The following is a 22,033-nucleotide window of genomic DNA, read 5'->3' as shown; positions in this document are numbered from 1 at the left end:
TCCACTATGAATGGTCGAAGTGTGTGTGAGTGTGAGTGTGAGTGTGAGTGTGAGTGTGTGTGTGTGTGTGTGTGTGTCTGTGTGTGTGTGTGAGAGTGTGTGTGTGTGTGTGTGTGTGTGTGTGTGTGTGTGTGTGTGTGTGTGTGTGTGTGTGTGTGTGTGTGTGTGTGTGTGTGTGTGTGTGTGTGTGTGTGGCATGTTTTTAGCTCACCTGGGACGTCGTTCTGGAGAGCTGATGGGATGGCACACCGTCTGTCCGTAAATACTGCACATACGATTTCGATGAATCTTTCCCACAACCATCATCACCTTGTATGTGCCAAAGTTTGTTCATGACATTTAAAAAATAAATAAATCGGTCTCCAGGGGTTGCCCTCCAAAATACATATTTGCTTTCTTCTCAGGAACGACACACACAATTCCGATGAAACTTGACCACAACCTTCATCACCCGTGTTGTACCAAAGTTTGTTCACGACATAAAAAAAAACTTTGGGTCTAAGTGGGTGTAAAAAATGGGGGGGGGGGGGAGTGGCATGCCCGTACGTGCCTGTACATACGTGCAAAAAAAAGAAAAAAAAAAAAAGAGAACGAATTGTGACGTCAATCGTCACGTCATCACACCGTGTCCTGTCATTTGTTGGTAAATAAATGGCCATAACTTGGGAACCACTTGTCCGATTAATATCAAACCTTGAAAAGGCACATCCACAGGGCCCCAGCAATATACCTGGCAAGTTTCAATGAGATAGGACCAGTGGTTGTCGAGAAACAGCGGTCACAGACAGACACACAGACACACAGACACATACACAGAGATTGCTGGAATTATCGATGGATAATAAGAGGAGTAACGTGTCATTTACCAAACCGATTGTCAAGAGATCCGATGTTGATCAGACCAATGAAAATTTGGTCCACTGGACCAACGGGCCAACCAATTAATTAAATGACTGCCTTGCACTGCAACCTTTGTTCAAAAATTTTCAGTATAGGCCATTGTTATTAAAAATGCTGACAGTTTTTTCATCTTTGTGATAATTCACATACTCTGTCAGAGAGCATTGGTGCCGTCAAAGCAGCTTCCTGAGCAAGGATTGAACTGGATAGTTTGCCATTGCCTCCCCAGCAGTCGTTGGGGAAGGAATTTAGCCACAGTGCCAGCGATAGCTCACTCACTCTTCACGAAGGACACCGTGTGGATCTTTAAGGTCCACCAACTAATGTCAGTGGACAGGACACCCAGTTTAACGTCGATTGGATGGACAGCACACACATTGATGAATCACCCTGTCTGTGAAACATCAGGATGACAGTTTATAGCTGGGTCAGGAATTGAACCCAGGCTAGACAACTTAAAGGTGAGTGTGCATACCTCGAGGCCATCTCGTCAGCCCAGGTCATATCTCAACGCGCTGTTAATAAACAAACTGCGATTCCATGTTGTATTTACAATTTGAAAATGTATCTGGTTTGGTGTTATGCATTTCTTCTGGTTGAATGTTGAGCTTTGCCTGCGTGCGGAGCTTTTCAAAAGCAGCGCAGGAAGCGGCTGCCTGAAAAGGGAGACATAAACATAAATCAATATTCGTTGGGAATGGCTTCCAGGGTTTGAGTACCCTACATATAAAAATTATGGACAGAATGTGAACAGAAATATTGTACCGTACATATGCAGACCGGGTCAATTTGCCTGACTGATGTGGTTTGTAATATTATTGTAATTTTTATTCTAATTTTCTCCTGATCTCACCATTGCTGGGTGGTCTACAGAACTGGTGGAAATATATCCACAACCCATGGCTATTTTAAGCATCATATATATTGTTACTGACTTGGGGTTCAAGGCTCGTCATGAGGGGAAGCACTCGGGTCCCTTTCGAACTCCTGTTCCTGATGCCACTGGGCAAAGATAACTCCGCGCACCGGCAAGTTGCGAAGCAATCATGAATGCCAATTGGCACTGCTAATCTGGGCAGGGATACACTACTTTGCACGACACCTTACCTGTGGACGGCCGAACCAATTAGGGTGTCATGCCCTCAATGTACACCTGGATTACTGCCGAGCGGTGCAGTGAGTGTGCATTGGCTAAAAAGGTAAAATTAATGGGATAGAACTTCCTGGCTAAACGAATGTGCGGACCAAGCTGGACCAATGAGGAGAAGATGAACACGGACACATTGATACATTTATAAGCAACTTATTATTAAGCAAGGGCAAGGAGAGGTCATGTGGCACAATAAAGGGTTTCATTCACATGTACAACAGGGGAAAGCAAGGATTTGTGTGGTGCGACAAAAGAAATGCAATTATGTACAAAAAGGAAGACACAGAGCAGAGTTAAACCGATGTAAACCTCTGCAATGTTAAATTATACGACACATTACAGGCGCCAGCAGACACACACGCCCGAGGAAATTAGATAGTCCAGAAAGAGGAGAAGTAGTTGAGGTGTAAACAACCTCTTTGTACCTGGCACGACCAACAAACCTACGCAACCCAAAGGCTTAGGAGGGAGGAGGGAAGAAAATTGGGGTGTCTACAGTGCGTGAGTGGGAGGTGCAAAATGTGACGCAGATTAAGTGCAAAAGAGGTGTGAAGAGGTGAAATTCAGTGATGTTCTTTCAGTGATGCGTCCACAGTGGATGAGACAACAGATGGGAGAGGAAGATGCATGAGAAGACAGCTTAACAGGGTGTGTAAGAGAGTCTGTAAATGTGTTCTGATGACGATGAATGCAGAACACCGTGGGAGCTGAGCATCGATGACCCAGCATTGACTCAGTACCGCTCACCTGGCTCGTTCTCGGTGACTCGCACTGCCCTCTTGACTCGGTTCTCGTTCGGCTTGGAAAATGGCAAGACCAAAAGACAATGACCCACTATCTCTTTTTATAGAGCCCGGGCTAAGGAGGAGCCAACAATCGAATCAAAAGACCCCGTCGGCATTTTCGCACATCCCCATTGGCACGTAGATGCCACCCTGAGAAGTAGCCTCACCCCACCAGATTCTGGAGTTAAAAATGGACCGAGTTACTCCCAGGCTCAGCCACATAACAGAGCTCCATGGGGTGCAGATTTCTATGGGGTGCAGGTTTTCAGAAGCGCTCTCCGGCCACCAACGTGCGCTGGACTCCACTTGAGTGCTGTCATGTAGCAGAGCGCCAGGGCTATCCAGTCGTCAATGAAGGAATCTCAGCGCACATTTGCGCTTCAAGCTACATGCCGAAGTGTTCTGACTCACAGGTACCCTTGATGCCCTCCGTTCCCCGGCATCTCCAATGCCTACCGTGAGCATCCAGGGAGCTGTTGGCAGTTGTGGCAGGTGTAGTGAGGTGGGGGAATTGCTGTGGCACCTGCAGTAAGGCCTTTGAAGTGTTAGGAGCAGTTGAAGTAATTGTGGTGATGAGGTTGAAGTGGTTTGTCGCAGTTGGTGGTGAAGAGGTTGAGTGTAGGTTATTGTGGGGATTTTTAGGAAGCGTTGTGGGGATCATGGTGAGGGTTGTAGCATCATGGTGAGCATGGTGAGGGTCTGAGGTGAGGCATCTGTTGGATAATGGCATGCAGTTTGAACAGAGAAATGGCGCAGGTATGCAAATGAGGCTGCTCTGGTATTCATTCCTGCTGCTCATTTGGTAGCGTCACTGGTCTGGTTCATGTGTGAAAAGTAAATAAAATAAGTGAAAGAACAAGGGATTGAAGGCCTAATTAAATGCCCTATGCAAAGCATCTTGGCCCAATTACCCACTAGAGATAATGGAAGGGCTAACTGAACGAATACGAACAAATAACTATTTCAGGATCGCAATATGTTGTGTGCCATTGCCTTGGGGAAAGTGCCGGCTTCACAGAACCGCAACAATATTTTCACATCATCGGCTCTGTTAAAGTATGCCTCAGCGTCAGGACCTTGCTTCCTGGGAAATGGCCAAACGATAAAGGCAATAAATAAAAGTACAGGCAAGAGGGTAGACGAGATGCTATCGTAAATGGTATGAATCAAGCGATCAATGGACGGACACAGATAGGAATGAGGGGGCACGCAAACTTATGTACAAGGAAAAATAAATATACCCCACGAAGGAGCCTACAATGCAGATTCATACAAAGAATAATGGGGAAAGCAAGGTCTTGCATGGCACAAAGCGAATGGAATATGCAGGTCACTAGCACACAGGTAAAGCGCTGCTTGGGATGGGCAGTGTCACAGGAATGATCCGGTCGAAGACAGAAGAGGAAGATGATGTGGTGGAAGACCAGGAGAGTAAAGATGGTGGCCAAACACAGGTACTGTGAGAGATGATTCATGCTTTAAAGTTCAGCTCCAGCCTCCAACTTTCCGTGCATGTCCAGCTCCAGTCCCCATGACTCTGTCGACCTCCTTCCTCCACTCTCGATCTGATGGCTCGCCCTCCGTACTTCGGTACCACCTTTTCCTGCTCTCGGCCATCATTGGTTTCCCAATCATTGTGGGAGGTTCATACTCTGGTCCGTTCCACTAACAGGGCAGCCCCCCAAAAAACAGTCTTCCGGTCTTGTTCCACACTCCACACCCTATTTTGCTTCCATGGTTCACACACATTGGACAGAGATATCGTGTGACAGTCCGACCAAGCCACCTCATTGTGCATTGAAACTTCCATTCCTCACTCGGCCTTGCCTTACAGAAGGTCAGACATTTTATAACCTTACTGTCTCCCCTGTCAATAAATTAAATACGCTGCCTCCTCAGCATCACATGCAACAAATGACTTACGCTGACAGGTCCCTGTTACATGGCAATCTAACCTACTCGAAACACATGGACCATATTACACTTACCACAGTACAGCTATGGATCCCCCCTTCCACACAACACAGCCCCCTCCCTGGAACCTTCGGCTCCTGCCAAGGTTCTCCATCAGGAACCCAAGATTCCAACCTTAGCTCTTACCATCACACACCTAATTAACTTACCAACCATAATAATCCTTACATTGCAATCCTTACACACTTGACAACCATAATCCTTACATTCCGATACAAGGCCATACAAGGTATATCAATTATCTGCAGGTGTGGCTTCAACTCAGCAGCTAGGAGGTCCGGAACGCTGGCAGTGTGGGTGCAGCAGTGAGTGCGTGCCTGCAGCACAAAGTCCCATCTTGAGGGAAACCTTGGACTCCCTGTCCTCACCCTCCAGCACCACAAGCCCACTGGAAAGGGTCACCCATTGGCCTTCTATGGTCACCAGGGGACTTCTACCTCGTGGCCGACCTAACCAACCCTTGAGTTTCCCACACTCAGTCACATGCTGGGCTCCCAGCAGCGGGGCATGGCAGAGCTCCACATTCCTTGCTCTCCCTGAGAGCCTGATCCACCCACGGACATGCACCACTTCCCCTACTCACAAACCTCAAACATAATGATCCCTCCTCAGCCTCAGCTCCCACTCATTTCAGCCTATACCTGCAGTACATGTTAAATGTGATGTTCCTCCCTACCAAGGCATGCATACAAGCAAATCATCACCATAAAACACACAATAACCAGTTAACAATTATTTTATTCATAACACAAACCATATTTTAACCCTTTCCACCGAGTCCACGTGCTTGGCTCTCTTGGCCACTCTTGCACGTCACCCACACCAATTCCCAACTCACCTGCATACCTCCAAAAGCAAAGCATTGCGAGTTGTGTCAATGAGGAAAGGTAAATTTAGTACAAATCCAATTTCCACCACTGCGGAGCCCATTCGATACAAGCAGCCAATCTTCACATGTATCCTCTGCCAATTAAAACCCAGGGCTCTCTTACAAAATCAAGAACCCATTAATCACAGTGGACCATCCATGGAAGGTTATATGGTGCTCACCAAGCCTTTCCCAATCACTCCATAACTTTTCACAGACAGCAGCCAATGGCTGTCTGGTGGGCTGTACTCGCAGCTAGTCCATGCGGATTGACCCACGTCCATAGACCAGCCCAGCATGACAGGTCTCCACATGGTGGCTGTCCCAGAGCCTCAGGGAGAGGATGATAGGCCGCACACCTGGGTGGTCACCTGCTGAGATCCTTACTGGTCCTCAGTGGTGCCACCACCACAGCATGGCCCGCAACATGTCCTCATGGTACACCATGGCAGGTGCCCAGGAGGAACCACCTCAGTCCCCTGGAAGGTTTCAACCTCTTCCAGGGTCAGGTGACCTCACTGGCCTGAGACACTCATTAGGACAGCACCCCAATGAACAAGGAATGTCACACCCCACCAGACTCCCTGTGGGGCCCAGGTCATGCCACACCACCCAGACAACTTACTCTGACAGGTCCATTACATGGCAATCTAACCTACTCGAAACACACAGACCATGTTACACTTACTACAGTCAAGCTCTGGATCATCCCTCTTCCATGTAACAATATTTACCACTGATTAATGAGAAGAAAATAGAAAATATAATTTGATGCAAATGCATTCATAGATATGCTTCTGTCCACATTAGATGTCGGATCTATCATCTTATCATAAACACATATATGGACCTCAATACAAATAAAAACAAAAGAAATATTCACCAACTACAAAAAGCAATATGGGACAATTTTAAGCATGACACTGAACAATAATTCAAACAACTCAACACGAACACCATTCACATCCACACAAACAGTTCAATATGATCATCACAATCGCAGATACCAAATACATTTAAAAGGGCAATTTCAAAAAAATACAACTCCAACTCTTCGCCAGAAATCACACACCTCATCAGACAAACTAAAACACAGCAACTATCAGGGATGCCTCTTCGAGGTGATTGTACCCCCCAACATAAGTTGGGGGCCAAATCTTCCCCATTCTTCCCTGCTGCCCGGATTCATCAGGGCAGCTCGGTAATCGTCAGAGTACCGACCGATCCCCATGGACCAGCCCTTTCCCTCTGTGTCTCTCTCTCTGTCTCTCTCCCCCCAACTCTGTCGTGGCCCTGACTTTGTGAAGGTGGGGGTACACGATCCTGGATGTGGGGGATCTCTGGGTCACTCCTGGGATAGAGATTGGTTGTCTCCATGCCACGGGCTTGTTCAACAGAACTGTCCAGGGATATACAAATCTTCAGGGCTTTGTTCACCTTTCATGCCTGCACTGTGGATACCACATACAGCTTTTATAGTACAAATATAGACATGGAGACACCACTGACGACACCTGCAACCTCTGCCAGGCCGTCCCACACATGATAAAACACATTATGGAAGACTGCACAGTCCTGGCTCCACTAGAGTAAGAGCACAAGATCTCAGATGTGAGGGATCTCTGGGTCGGTATCTCCTGGGAGATCGAGCGGCTATTTCCGTGACACAGACCTGTTCAAGCAAAACTGACCAGGGCGAATCAACAACAACCACAGCCACAACAACGAGAAAGGCATTCATTAGACCACATACCTTCCCCAGGCTGAAAAGTGTACATTTTGTATCCCACTGATAGGCCGGATCCGAATGCTGATCTTCACCAAAATCAAATCAATTCGTCCTTGTCAAACACCCAAACTGTCCACAAAATTTTCATCCATAACTTTTTGAGATATTCTGATCACAGACAGACAGGGATGAAAACATAACCTCCGTCCACCTTCAGTGGAGAAGGTAACTAATTACGTGTTATAAAACCTCCTTCTTTCCCCGTGTTTCACTTCATTTTACATCCTCATCGACACTCTCAGATTGATATGTAATATATTTGTGAAGTGAAACTTCCTAGCTTTTGATTAAATCCATTAGCGAAGCAACGGGCAAGCATGGCTAATACAACTAATTTGTGACAATCTGAGAACACATTCATCTGCTGCAAAATCAAAAAAAAGTCTCCTCGACATAATCCACCCTTAGAGACAATTACTTATAACTGAGCAAATTAATATTTTGTCTTCAGTTTTTTAGCTCACCTCGACTTTAGTCCAATGAGCTTGTGCGATCGAGCAGTGCCCGTAGGCGAGTGAGTGAGTGAGTGAGTGAGTGAGTGAGCGAGTCCGAAAACACTTGTTATTATGGCTTGAAAAAAAACAGACTATTTTGATGAAACTTGGCCACAAGCTTCATATCTGATGCCTCACGAAGGTGTATTGACCGCATCAAAATCTGCACTCATCAAGGTTGTCTACAAGGGGTTTTTTATAACCCCAAAATAGGTATTTGCTCTTTTCTCTGAAACTACACACACAATTTCTATGAAACTTGACCACAACTTTTGTAACCCATGATGTCCCAAAGCTTGTTCACCGCATTACAAAAATCTGGATCTAAAGGGGTCTACGAGGGTTTTGAGTGACTATTGTTCCTGATCTAGGTGAGCTTCAGAACGTGCGGTCCTAATTTTTATTCCGTTTGATCTTACCATGGACCAGAATCAATATCGTTTTATTGTCAGATCACAGGACTATTTCCCCATGTATAAAGTCTATAGCATTTGGTTAGTTTTCCTATAAAAACATTTGGTTTGTTTTTCATTATTAGCCCGTCCATCATGCAGCGGAAGACAGGGTTTTGCAATCACTTGTGTGTGTCTGTTTGACTGTCTGCGCCGTAACTTCTTTACCATTTGAGAATTTGTCATTAAATTTTCAACAATGCTTTATTATGAAACTATGGACAAGACAAATTAATATTTTTTTTTTTTTTTCATTTTCATGATGAAATTAATGGGTCGCCGAAATAGGTGACCCTTATTGTCAGTAATTCTGTCTGTTTGTTTGGATGTTTGTTTGTTTGTCATCAGCATAATTGGTAGTAAACGTGGGCGGATTTTGACCAAACTTGGGTGGGAGGTAAATCTTATGACCTAGTGCTTTGGAAATTTGATGGTTGCTCGGGAAGCTTTGGTCCCCTAGCAACAACCAAAAAAAACATTCAAAATCGGTACCGTTCACGCGAAATCAATTCTGAAAGCGATTATCCCACGTATGGTTATGAAATTTGGCACAAATGATCCACAGGTGATGCTCCATCAAATGTATTCCGGTTTTTGTGATATATGGAAAACTTTACCCGCAGCGCCCCCTACAATTAGAGTATGCGCGAATATTGGCGAAAATTGAAGGCCCCCGAGCGACCAGGTGAGTGCATCGATACGAATGAAACTTTGCAGGTTCATGGTACTCAATGAGTACTACAACTTTGCCTCAGGACATATTGACCGATTTCACTTAGGTCAGGGTTTAAAGGTCAATTAGTGCAAAAATCGATAATATGCGAGAGCTGGAGGTGCCTCCGCGCCAAATGCTACTCCTAGGGTTATGGTCGGATGGTCATGAAAATTCACACTAATCGTCTGGAATACATTGTGCACAAATGATCGAGCAGGATTTTCGATTTAGAACTTTGTTCACCCACAGCACCCCGTCAAACTTTGGGGATTTCCGATTTCAAACCACATTTTCGGTACTTTTCATTCAAATGGATACCGAGTAGTTATCAGTGGATGGAACTGGATGAGATTTGATATGCATAATCTTAAGGTGATTCCCTATCCGCTATATGACATCCATTTTGCTCTATATCTTATAGTTTCCATGCTCGGCGACTCATCGCCGCCTACCGGCTTGTTACTATTATTATTACTATTGTTCGACCCTTTTTTGCCTTTGATAAATGTCATTCTTGTATCAGTATTCTTTGAGCCAGTGCAGTTTGAATAAACTCATATAATTTCCAAAGTGGCTTCTGATTGCTTTTATAGTGCATTTTGAATGCATCCACATGACTAATGAAGAACATGTTTATTTTTAGGTCTATCTCTGTATCAAAGCAAATTATATTTATGTTTCAGAAGTGGTGACATTGGTGAACAGAGAACTACACCACATTAAGTTCACTTCATACACCTCCATCACCCCCAATACCACCATCACACGACCACTACTTCTACTCCTTCTTTAATCCATCAAATTATTCCAACTTTTATGTGGACTTAGCTGTGAGAGAAGTTTGAATCAAGTCTTTGATGAACGGTCTAGCCAGGCTGGATGTTCAATTGAAGGTGGCAGGTATTTGTAGTTTGTTAAGTATGCTGGCAATAAGTTGCCTATTCTTCACAAAGGACACCGTGGATTCTTTAATGTCCACCAGCTAATGCTAGCAGATGGAATACCTAACTTCATTTTCATCTCAAGGATGGCACAATTCATGGCACAACAGCCTACGTGCGAATCACCAATCAGATAATATATAGTCAGGTCAGGAATCAACCCCAGAATAGACAGCTTAAAGTTAAGTGTGATAACTCTGCAACATTCTGTAAAACCAAATTGACATTTTACAGACGCTCTGAAAAAAAGTGAATTTTTTGTCTCATCTTACAACAAATAATGTTAACTTGAATAAGTCGATAAAAGAAAGAAAGACCTGCAGATGTAATGTCCAGTTGATTCGTTGTTCTTGAAACGTTTTCGTGATTTCCATCTGCAACATCTTCGTGGAGTGCTAAGAAACAATTTGTACATTATGAGATTCTGTTAGTTACCTTGTTGTCCTACAAAAGTAAACATCCTTATTTGTTAAACAAATGGTATGTGGGATTTCATGTTAATTTGATGTACTCACTTTAATTAACTGAAGGAACTAAAAATAATATCAAACCAGGAAGCTGTAATGATCATGAAATGTTATAAGGGAATGGAACATCATTCCAAAAGATCCGTAGTATAATTTTAACACAGCTGAAAATGAGATTGTCATGGTCATTGATGTCTGTCTGTCCATCTGTTAATGTTTCCCTTAACAGGCCATATCCCAGTGATTCCACTGCTTTATACCTGTGGTGGGGTACAACACAACACAATTTGGACTTGACTGCAAAAATGACACAGGGTTTTCTAGAACATCGTGAGGTTGTTTATGGAGATGATGAACAAGACCGTCCCAAGACACTGCCTTGGGACACTTCAGTCTCCACAGGCAGAGGAGAGGAGGGTGAAGGGTTCTATTGATGGCATAACATCAACTACATGAGTGCAGGAAGTCAAAAATTCAGGAATGAAGGTGGCCTCCTGTGGCATAGCCAGCAATCTTGGCAAGCACTCATGGTGATGTCCCATATCTAGTGCCCTTGATGTTAACTCAGTCTGGGGATTCTTCCACAGACACATACTGTCCCTCATGCACATACTCATCCGATCTTGTCTTCAATTATCTTACCCTTCTTCCCGTCAATGGTACATTGAACACTGTGGTGAAGCAGTTGCTCCGAAACAACTTGCCTTCTCTTCTTAGAAGGAAAATTCGACTGAAGGCAATCTCAGTGCATTCCAAAAAGTCCACAAGAAGTGTATGTCCATTCTCAGGAGAGCCAGTAAACATCTGTCCAACTTTTAGAATGAACTTTCAAACTTTTCTCCCTCCTCTAAAACCTTGTGGTGCCTTTTAAAGTCTGTCTCTGAAGTGTGGTCCCCCTCCATCCCTTCCCTCTCTTCAAATGGCACCACAGCCGACTCCACACATGAGAAGGCTGAATGGCTCAAGTCTGTGTTTGCTTCCAAAGCTAGTGTCCCTCAACCCCTCACTATCTCATTACCCATCCTTCCCTGTCATACCCAACTGCTCCAGGATTCTGTCTTTTGTACCAGAGAAGGTGGAGAAGGGTCGTTCTACCCACAACTCTGACTCTGTAACTGGACCAGACAGCACCAGACAGCATCATCTCATGTGTCCAAAATCCTGCTCTGCTGCTCTTTCACATCCTCTCTCCGCCCTTTTCACCCAACCATTTGCTCTCGGTCATCTTCCATGTGCTTGGAAAACCACCACAATTACTGCATTAAATAAAACGGTGCAAAAACTGATCCCATTAATTGCAGAACTATCAGCCTTCTTACAATCATCAACAAGACCATGGAATCCATCATCGCAGTTGATATGAAATCCGTCCTTTTCTCCAACAACCTCATCTCATATCACGAATTTGGTTGAAAACCAGATCACTCCACCTTGGACATGCTGCTTCTGCTCACACAAAAATGGATGGAGGCCCTCATTATCAGACATGAGATCAGGACTGTCTCTCTTGACATATCTCATGGTTTTGATATAGCCTGGCCTTACTCTGGTTGCCTTCCTCTCCAGATACTCTGCCTATGGCATCCAAGGCCAACTCCACACATGGCCTAACAACTTCCTCTGCTCTCACAGCCAACGTGTGGCAGTCAGCGGAATCCTTTCATCTCCTCTCCCTGTGAAGGCTGGAGTGCTCCAAGGCAGTATTCTGGGCCCAGTCCTATTCCTGTTCTTCATAAATGATCTCTCCGACTCTCTAGAAAATCCTCTTTATCGATTTTCTGATGACTCCACCCTCTGCCATGACATACATCATCCTTCAGACAGGCAAGCTGCGCAGCCTCTTCCTTCTCTTCAGACCTTAACAAAATCACAAGTTGGTGAAACACTTGAAATATGCCTTTCAATCCTGACAAATGTCACACTCTCACTATCTCTCCTCAAAAGGACCATCTGGCAAACCATCCCATCTACTTTCTGAACAATCCTCTTGAGAAAGTTCAGTCATTTAAACTCTTGGGTCTCAGTCTCAGCCATGATCTTTCTTGGGCAAATCACATTTCAAAGTTGATCTCCAAAGCCAGCCACCGACTACGTCGTACGACGTCCTTCCTTGGCACACGTTAACTCCTATCCACATGCAAGGTCTTCATCTGCAGCTTGATGCAGTACTGCTCTCCACTCGAGGCTGGCTACCCTGCCTCGCATCTTGTTCAGCTTGACGCTGTGGAAATTAAGGCCTTTAAGATAATTGGAATCTCTCGTGATGATGCTGTGTCTATGGGCTTATCACTTCGCCATCACAGGCAGGTCGGTGGTCTTTTTGTCTTCTACCATCTTCTTTCTGGTCTTGCACCCTCTGCTCTTTCCATGCTTTATCATCCCACCATCTCCCAGGTTTCTACAGGGCTCACACGATCCACCATCAATCCCCTTGTGGTTAAACTACCTAAATCCAGGTCACTGCTCACCTCCACTCATCATCCCAAATCCAAAACCACGATCTTTTGTACCCTCAGTCACTCCACCCCACCGCACCCACAATCACTCCTTTCAAAATGCCAGTTTTCCCTCCTGAGTCTCTCCTGTATCCATTTTGCCCACCCTATGCATACTCTCCTGCCTCTCATTCCTTTCCATACCCATTGTTTGTCCAAGTCTGCCTCATTATCTTACCCTTCAACTCTGCTGTTGGTGTTTTCACCCTCTGTGAACTGTTCCTTTTGTCCTGTTGTGTCTTCAGGAGGCAGAAAACCCGCTTTCATTCATTCAGAAGTCAGAACCAGAACATTTGCAATCTCAACATTAAATTTGCTTCTGCTTTTGCTAAATAGAGAGTTCATAGAACACCTTGCCCCACAGTGTGTAGGTATATAATTAAATTGATATCAAATAATGATTTCAAATGTCATATAAAAACAATCTAGAAGTTTAACGCCACTGAAGCAGTGTTATACACCACTATGTTTAACATGTCCAAGTACTGCAAAACTGGAAGTTTGTGTAAGTGGTACGAAGGCGATTTGTATTCTCAGTGTTTAAGCATGTAATTAATTTAAATAAAATAAAAGATTGTCAAGGTCATATAAAAATAAATTAATTCTGGAAGTTTACCACCACTGACACAGTTGCTATTATACCACCTCATCTAACACACGACATTAGTTTTTCATGATTGTTGTTTGTGTCCGTTATGATTTCCTTAAAAACAGCAAGTTTCCTGTTTGGAATGATTTTCAGTTTCGTTTGACTGCCAGACAGGCAAAGTAAAAAAAAAAAAATCTCACGGAATAAAAAATTTTTGGGTTGAGGGGTATTGCACCTTCAGACCTCAACATGTGCGATCGGGACAAATTCAGAGCCAAAGTACTGGCAAACAATAGGTTTGTTTTCCGATTGATGTTCCAATTTGTGTTCAAAATATAACATTCAGTAGAAATGAAGTTGGTGCTCAATCATCAATTGACGTTTTTGGGTGGACAGACGGACAGACAGAAGTGAACTGATTGCTTAACCCCGCTTTTCAAGTTGCATGTGCGGGGGATTAAATGAATTGGATCCACAACTGGTAAAGCTCTATTTGAGACATTTATACAGAAGATAGCTAATGCATGCAACCAGCATGTGCTGCATCATTCTCTGGGGGAACAGCTGTGCGGCTGATACAATGCCCTCCATTACCAGTACACTGGTATTCATTTCACCGACCTCGGAAGATCATAAGCCAGCCACCTTAACTGTTAAGCCAACACCAGGCTTCTACACAGGAGATGCGAGGGTGTGATGTTTCAACCTTGGTACCTAACCTTCACCCACATATGCCATTCCAAACAAATTGTTTCCTTTGCTGGTGATCAGACAGGTACCTTCAGTTTTTACCTCTTAGCCCAAATGGGTATTGTAATGGCCATTTATGTCCATTCATCCATCCATCCATCCATCATGCGGTTTAGTTTTTGTTTCCAGGCAGCTGTATCTCATTAAGTAATTGAGGCAGGTTTATGAAACTTATGTTGTATGCAGTTTGACTTGTGTAGATATTCGAATGGAAGATCAAGAAGGAACCCGAAGAAGTAAAGAGCAAAGATGGAGTCATCAGGAGGAATGTGGACCGGACTCAGGTTTCAGCCACAGCTCCACAACCCTCAAACCCATCCAGGTGCAGCCAAGTGAGCCCTACAGAAAAATTTCTGCAAGAATTCAATTCTACTTAGATAGATAAAGAAAGAGAAGAATAGAGAGTAAAAGAGATGAACGAGAAGAAAAAACAAGAATTAGAATGAATAAAGAGAATTGTGAAAAAATTAGAAAGAAATGTGAAAGGAAGAAAGAACAATGATTTCAGGAAGAACTCAAGTAGATAGATTTCAGCAGTTACTCCCCAAGCTCAAGTGCAGCAGCATGCACAAGTTACCAGAGGTCCATCAGTGGGGAAGCACAGTCTCGACAGCATCAGGATATGGTACAAACATAATGAAACGGAAGACCAAGAAGGAACCCAAAGAAGTAAAGAGTAAAAATGGAGTCATCAGGAGGAACCTGGATATGATTCGGGTTTCAGCCGCTACTCCCCGACCCTCAAACCCATTGAGGCGCAGCCAAGTGAACCTTCCAGAAAACTTTCTGCAAGAATTCACTTCTCCTTAGAGAGATAAATAATGAAAGAGAAGAAAAAGGAAGAATTTATGTATAAATAAATATTCCTTTTTCTGGGTTTATGCTTCAGACCTCAGTCTGGTCATCAGCCCTCTCAAGTCCAGGCCATATCTCAGTTCGTAAGAGAGGCAGGGTGTATATACTCTCCGTTTTATTATATGTAGATACACCTTGTTTGACGTTGTTGTGGGGGACAAGAGCTCAGAACATCATACCTCACCCAATAAGAACATGTCTCATGCCACATTTGCCCCTTTACCTGCAATTAGCTGCTATTTTTGCTGCTACACGAACAGGATCCACAACTGGTTGGGTTCAGTGTGCCTTTTTGAGGCAACTTAAGCCTTGACCAATCCCACACCACTATTCCCACATTTTTAAGTTGAGACATATTACACCAAAAGTGCCTATTTTTATTCTCAGCAGCTCCCTGGGTTTGAGGTGTTTGTCAGCAACAGCGATGAATAATTCCCAAGTGGTGATTTGATCACTTATAGTCTCTTTGGTGATGGCAGGGGTTTCATTATTCAAGCGGCTTACTCATTTCTATTGTATTCTCTTCTGTTTATTCTGTTCTTGGACACTATATTTGTTTATCGATTGCATCACATTTGGTTCATGCAGAACCTATGGCCAAGCATTTGGTTCCATTAAAGTAAAAAAAAACATTTAAGGAAGAGCCAAATTAAGAGTGAGATGGCAAGATGAGAACCAACAAGATAACAAGAAATGTTATACACACGTTATATAAATATTAATCTGTTATGTGGAGGCAGTGAAGTTCAAGCGAGGTTAGGGAGTTGGGTAATGAGTAAATAGCAGATTGTCTGGGTATGTAATTTGTCAGTTCTGCCTGGTTACATATGCTTTTGGGGGACTGCAACTTTGTAGTAACATTTACTTTGTATGCACATGAGATCCCAAGAGGTAATGCAATAAACCTTTGGCAATATAGAGGAATCTATTGACTCGATTTGCACAAACAGAGCTCACCGTGACACGTTTTGCCATCGAGAAGCAGTCGGTATCCCCTGGGACAGAGACAGCGGAATGAACCTGGTTCGTTGGCACAGCCCAATGTGCAGCCATGGTTCCAAAATGAACACTCATTCTGGTCTGCACTCACATACAGAAGCAACTGGTATTTGCTTTTTCTTCTTAATTTGCTCCTCTGCAATTCAAAAGGATCAACAGTCGTTGATATGAACAATTACTCTTTAACTGCCATGAGTTCCATCAGTGCATAAGGACCCGAATCACGATGCGATTTGCAAGGACAGTGGGAGTGGACAATAAAAAAAACATCAACATACAATGAAGGAGAACAAAAGGTTTTGTCCTTTTGAAAAAATATGGAGCTAAAAACAGCTTGCATTCCAAGAACATCAGGAAATGCACTCAACACCTGGATAAATGTGACATTGGCTGGAAACTACACAGAAAGGCATCACTATCTATGCTGATTTCAATGGTGCATGATCATTCCATCATGAGTTTAGAGGTAGGGAGGGAATAGGGGGGAAACTTTGACTTCCCCTCATACGTGGAATTTGAATCAATAACCTCACCCTCATGAATCGTCTGCACATTACAGGAGAGCGTTTCATCCCAAAACCAACAATATGACAAACGAGACCCTAACTTTGTGCATTCAGATAAAATGAGTGATTTACTTACCTTTCTGTTCCTTCAAAATACTCATTTTCAAGCCACTGTTAAGTATGCTGAAGCTTCACTCTACAAAGCTTTGTCCTCAGTGTTTGCATTCAGCAGGCCCGTCCTTCCCTCATGCTGGCAGCAATTCAAGAGGCATCCTGCAATACCTTGTTTGCTGAATTAAGTTTTAAATCCTCCGTTTTGGTTTTTGCTGTTCAGTGCATTAAATTTCAAGAATCGCAACTGATCCACTGTTTGTGTGTTATCTCCTAAGTATGAATGGCCATACTGCCTCACTTTGGCTGTCTGTTCAGATGAAGATTTGTTCGGGGCTTTGGCTCTCTTTTCGGATCAAGATTCCTTCAGCGTCACAGAGATTGTTAGATGCAAGTGCATTCCTCAGGATGAGCGGTCTTTGAAACATGGAAGCTCTCCACAGAGCTTTGAGGGTAATTAATTTTGCACCAGAAGGGTGCCAATTTCTTGCCTCGTGACTTCAGTCTTTCGAATCCGTGAAGACTTCAATTGCTAAATCTTAAAGAGTGTGGAATTCAGAGTTGGTGTGTTCAGATCATATTGAAGGCAGTCATCAGGTTTGGGGTTCTAAACTTCTAATAGAAACCAAAACAAGTCCCTGAATTACCTTGTCACTCTTGAATTGTTTTAAAAAATTAACTGTTGGGTTCAGCGAACTCAGCATAGAATCAATAGATCCTTCATGTAGGGGGAATGTGTCTGTCCCACCAAGTCTGGTTACTCTTACCTGCATGACAAAAGTCTACACTTTACAGTCAAGTTATATGGGGATGGGCACCAAACTGCAGACTTGGTTTGTATGGTGTGTAGATGATGTATTAATGAGGTAGGTTTATGTTCATGCAGCAGAAAAACATATTTTTAGTTTTATTGGATAGATTCAGGATCTATCCTGAATTTTTATGTTTTATGTAGATTTTTCCAATATTGGATATTGGAATGGCACTCGGTAGAGGGCATACCTCTGCCAGGCTAAACAGTTTATGTTTTCTATCCCTCTGACAGGCTAGATCAGGATCCGGACCTGAACCAAAATCGAATTGGCTTGTTCTTGTCACCTAACCAACTCATCCAACTAGTTTTGTCATAACTCGTCTACAAGTTTTTGAGAGGTCACGATATATATCGTTTTTGGCCCCATCTCTCAATGGTGAAGAATCACTTTAAAAATACAAAATTCTTTTATCCAGATCCAGATTCGAATCTTCACCAAAATCGAATCAATTCTTCCTCATCAAACAACCAACATGTCCACCAAATTTAGTCTAAATCTGTCCAAAACGTTGAGATATCGTGCTATATATAGTTTTTATCTCCAGCACTGAATGGTGAAGAATCACTTTAAAAATTCTCATATCCAGATCCGGATTTGGATCTTCACCAAAATTGAATTAATTTTTCCTTGTCATACACCCACAACCTCTCCACCAAGTTTTGTTCGAATCTGGCCACAACTTTTTGAGAAATCCTGTTCACAGAGAGAGACAGACAAACAGAAAAACAAACAGATGAAAAATCACTCATAGAATGACAACTTGGCAAAATAGCATAAAGTAGAATGGCACTCGGTAGAGCCCATACTTCTGCCAGTGGAACAGTTCATGTTTTGTATCCCACTGATGGGCTGGATCTGAACCAAAATCCAATCCGCTTGTTTTTGCCACCTATTCAACTCATCCACCATGGTTCGTCATAACTCGTCCAAAATTTTTGAGATACAGTAATATATTTAGTTCTTGGCCCGATCTTTCAATTTTAGAACTAGGCCTGTGTTGACCTTTTGACCATAAAATTAATTGTTAGATGAATTCAGCGGCAAGACATGAAAATTTCGCCTACGGTGAGCACAAAAATAATAGGGGGTTGAATTCAGTGTCCTGATATTATGTAAATCCTTTTCAAATTTCATCTCAATCGGATGTAAATTGAGGATTTAGAAAATTTTGCAAAAATTTGCCTTTTGGCCTATTTTGACCTTTTGGCCTACGTTTACCTCAAAATTAATAGGTTTTTTAATTCAGCGACCTGACATGAAAATGCTCTTCAAATTTCAAGTCAATCGGATGAAAATTGAGGATTTTAGAAATACCACCTTAGTTGTTGACCTTGTGCCCATATTGACCTTTTGGTCTTTGATGACTTCAAAATTATTAGGTGGTTGAATTTGGTGACATGATATGCAAATGCTCTTGAAATTTCAAATCAATCGGATGAAAATTGAGAATTTTATAAAATTTGACCCAATTTGGCCTTTTGGACGATTTTGATCTCAAAATTAATAAGTGCTTGAATTTAGCGAGCTGATATGCAAATTGTCTTCAGATTTCAAGTCAATCTGATGAAATTTGAGGATTTTAGAAATATGGCCCAAGTAGGCCTTTTGGCCTATGATTACCTCAACATTAATAGGTGTTTGAATTTGGCAACTTGACAAGAAAATGCTCTTCAAATTTCACGTCAATCGGATGAAAATTGATGATTTTAGAAAGTTTTGCCCAAATTGGCCTATCTAGATCTTTTGGCCTATGTTTACCACAAAATAAGTAGGTGGTTGAATTCAGTGACCTGGTATGCAAGTTCTTTTCAAATTTCAAGTTAATTGGATTAAAATGGAGGATTTTAGAAATTTAGCCTATATTGACGTTTTGGTCTGTTTACCTCAAAAATATGTAGGTGGTTGAATTCAGTGACCTGGTATGCAAATTATTTTCAAATTTCAAGTTAATTGGATAAACATGGATGATTTAAGAAATTTAGCCTATATTGACGTTTTGGTCTGTTTACCTCAAAATTAGTAGGTGGTTGAATTCAGTGACATGATATGCAAATGCTCTTCAAGTTTCAAATTAATTGGATTAAAATTGAGGATTTTAGAAATCTGGCCGAGGTTGACCTTTTGCTCTATGTGTACCTCTTGGCCTACGTTTACCTCAAAATTAATAGGCGAGTGAATTTGGTGACCTGATATGCAAATGGTCTTCAAATTTCAAGTCAATCAGATGAAAATTGAGGATTTTAGAAAATTTGGGCCAAATTGGCTTTTTGGCCAAGGTTAATCTTAAAATTATTAGGTGGTTCAATTCGGCGACCTCATGTGCAAATGGTCTTCAAAAACTCAAGTCAATCAGTTGAAAATTGACAATTTTAGAAACAATTTAAATATTTGGCCGATTTTGGGTTGACCTTCTGGCCTATGATAACCTCAAAAGTAATAGGTGGTTGAATCCATTGACCTGATTTGCAAATCGTGTTCAAATTTCAAGTCAATCAGATGAAATTTGAGGATTTTAGAAATTTGGTCCAAATTGGCCTTTTGGCCTATTTTGACCTTTTGGCCTATGATTACCTCAAAATTAATAGGTGTTTGAATTCAGCAACCTGACAAGAAAATGCTCTTCAAATTTCCAGTAAATCGGATGAAAATTGATGATTTTATAAAGTTTGGCCCAAATTGGCCTATCGGCCTATGTAGATCTTTTGGCCGAGGTTTACCTCAAAATAAGTAGGTGGTTGAATTCAGTGACCTGGTATGCAAATGCTTTTCAAATTTCAAGTAAATTGGATTAAAATTGAGGATTTTAGAAATACCACCTTAGTTGTTGACCTTGTGCCCATATTGACCTTTTGGTCTTTGTTGACCTCAAAATTATTAGGTGGTTGAATTTGGTGACTTGATATGCAAATGTTCTTCAAATTTCAAGTCAACTTGATGAAAATTGTGGATTTTAGAAATCTGGCTGACGTTGACCTTTCTGGTCTATGTTGACCTAAAAATTAATGTGGTTGAGTTCACTGACCTCATATGCAAATGTTCTTCAAATTCCAAGTCAATTGGATGAAAATTGACAATTTTGGAAACAATTAAAAAATTCGGCCTATTTTGGGTTGACCTTATGGCATATGTTGACCTTTTGACCAAAGATTACCTAAAAAGTTATACTTCATTGAATTAATTAACGTGACTTGCAACTCCTTTTCAAATTTCAAGTCAATCGAATGAAATTTGAGGATTTTAGAAAATTTGGCTCAAATTGGCCTATTGACCTATTAGTGGAGCGGTTGAGGCCAAAAAAGGGCCTTATTTGAGGAGTTACCCCTCCACACTTTAGAACAAGGCAAATTAGGTATCGTTGGATTCGTTAGGATGTCTCCTTTATGAAAAACGATGTTTTACAGTCAGATTATAATTAAACCCATAAAAAAATTGAGCATTATGGAATATCTTAATTGTTATTTTGGCACTTACAAAGATTGAAAACTTGGAAACATCACATTAATTCCTTTCTGCCAAGTACACCCTCACAATATTTGGGGTTAATGAATTAGGTGCTAACCCACTTCAGCTGGCCCAAAATAGCCCACAATTGGGAAGTTTTAACACACTATTTACACCATCATGTCCGTATCATCGCCGACTTCATCTCCATTTGCCACTTCACTTATCTCCGGCCGATTCTCACATTCTCCACCACAGGAACAAATAAATGTCAATGCACTCAAGTCCAGCAATGACACACTGGCATTTCTGTCCGTGCCAACCTTTGTCAGTGCAGTACAAATGAGTTAGGTCTCTAACCTGTGCTGGTGCCGATTCATTCTGGTACATTGTCAGACGCAGTTCATCCTTTACATTCACATGCCAACCATGGCCAACTGGGTTCATGTTCTCAGGTTTTGCGACGTGACTCTGACACCACACTGCTACTTGGTATTGGGCCCGCAATACATGTTGTTCGAAGGCATCATCTGTTGGTGGCAGTATCGATGCGGGCTTATCAGTGGTGGTGGCGAGTACGAAACGAAGCTCATTCAGTGAACTGAGATTTTTAGTTTTTTTACCATGCATGAGAAGGACAAATCACCTTGTGCTATCTCGGAAAGTAGGCACATCCTGGAATGCTTCCAGGCCCTGGAAGGCATCTGAATTTTTGGTGAGAGCTGAATATGCCATTCGCTTTCCAAGTCTGTATAGAGCACTTGTCGTGTCACGTCCTGACAGAGCATGCACGGCTGGTAAAGACTTGCATGCTGCTTTGCCGAGTTTGGTCCTGATATGGTGAACAGGTATGAATCGTTCCTTTGAGGCGAATTTCCCTGAGTGCCCAGCATGCATATATATTTCATCGGCTGGTGCTCCCCTGCTCCAGTAATAC

General features: G+C 42.5%; 1 protein-coding gene across 1 annotated transcript in view; it reads right to left on the bottom strand.

The window, feature by feature from the left end:
* The window catches only part of LOC147017997 (uncharacterized), a 39,344-nt gene that overhangs the window by 10,113 nt on the left and 7,198 nt on the right, over nucleotides 1-22,033 (bottom strand). The window contains exons 3-4 of the mRNA XM_085897152.1: nucleotides 16,182-16,304; nucleotides 10,386-10,463 (exon numbers count right to left, since the gene is read on the bottom strand). Of these exons, the coding sequence (XP_085753278.1) occupies nucleotides 10,386-10,463; nucleotides 16,182-16,304 (201 nt within the window). The remainder of the gene's footprint in view (nucleotides 1-10,385; nucleotides 10,464-16,181; nucleotides 16,305-22,033) is intronic.

This window comes from Eptatretus burgeri, chromosome 10, assembly GCF_056783735.1.
Source record: "Eptatretus burgeri isolate ZD-2024b chromosome 10, Ebu_testis_v1, whole genome shotgun sequence".
Classification (NCBI taxonomy): Eukaryota; Metazoa; Chordata; class Myxini; order Myxiniformes; family Myxinidae; genus Eptatretus; species Eptatretus burgeri.
The sequence above is the reverse complement of the archived record's forward strand: the minus strand, read 5'-3'. Positions and strand labels throughout refer to the sequence as shown.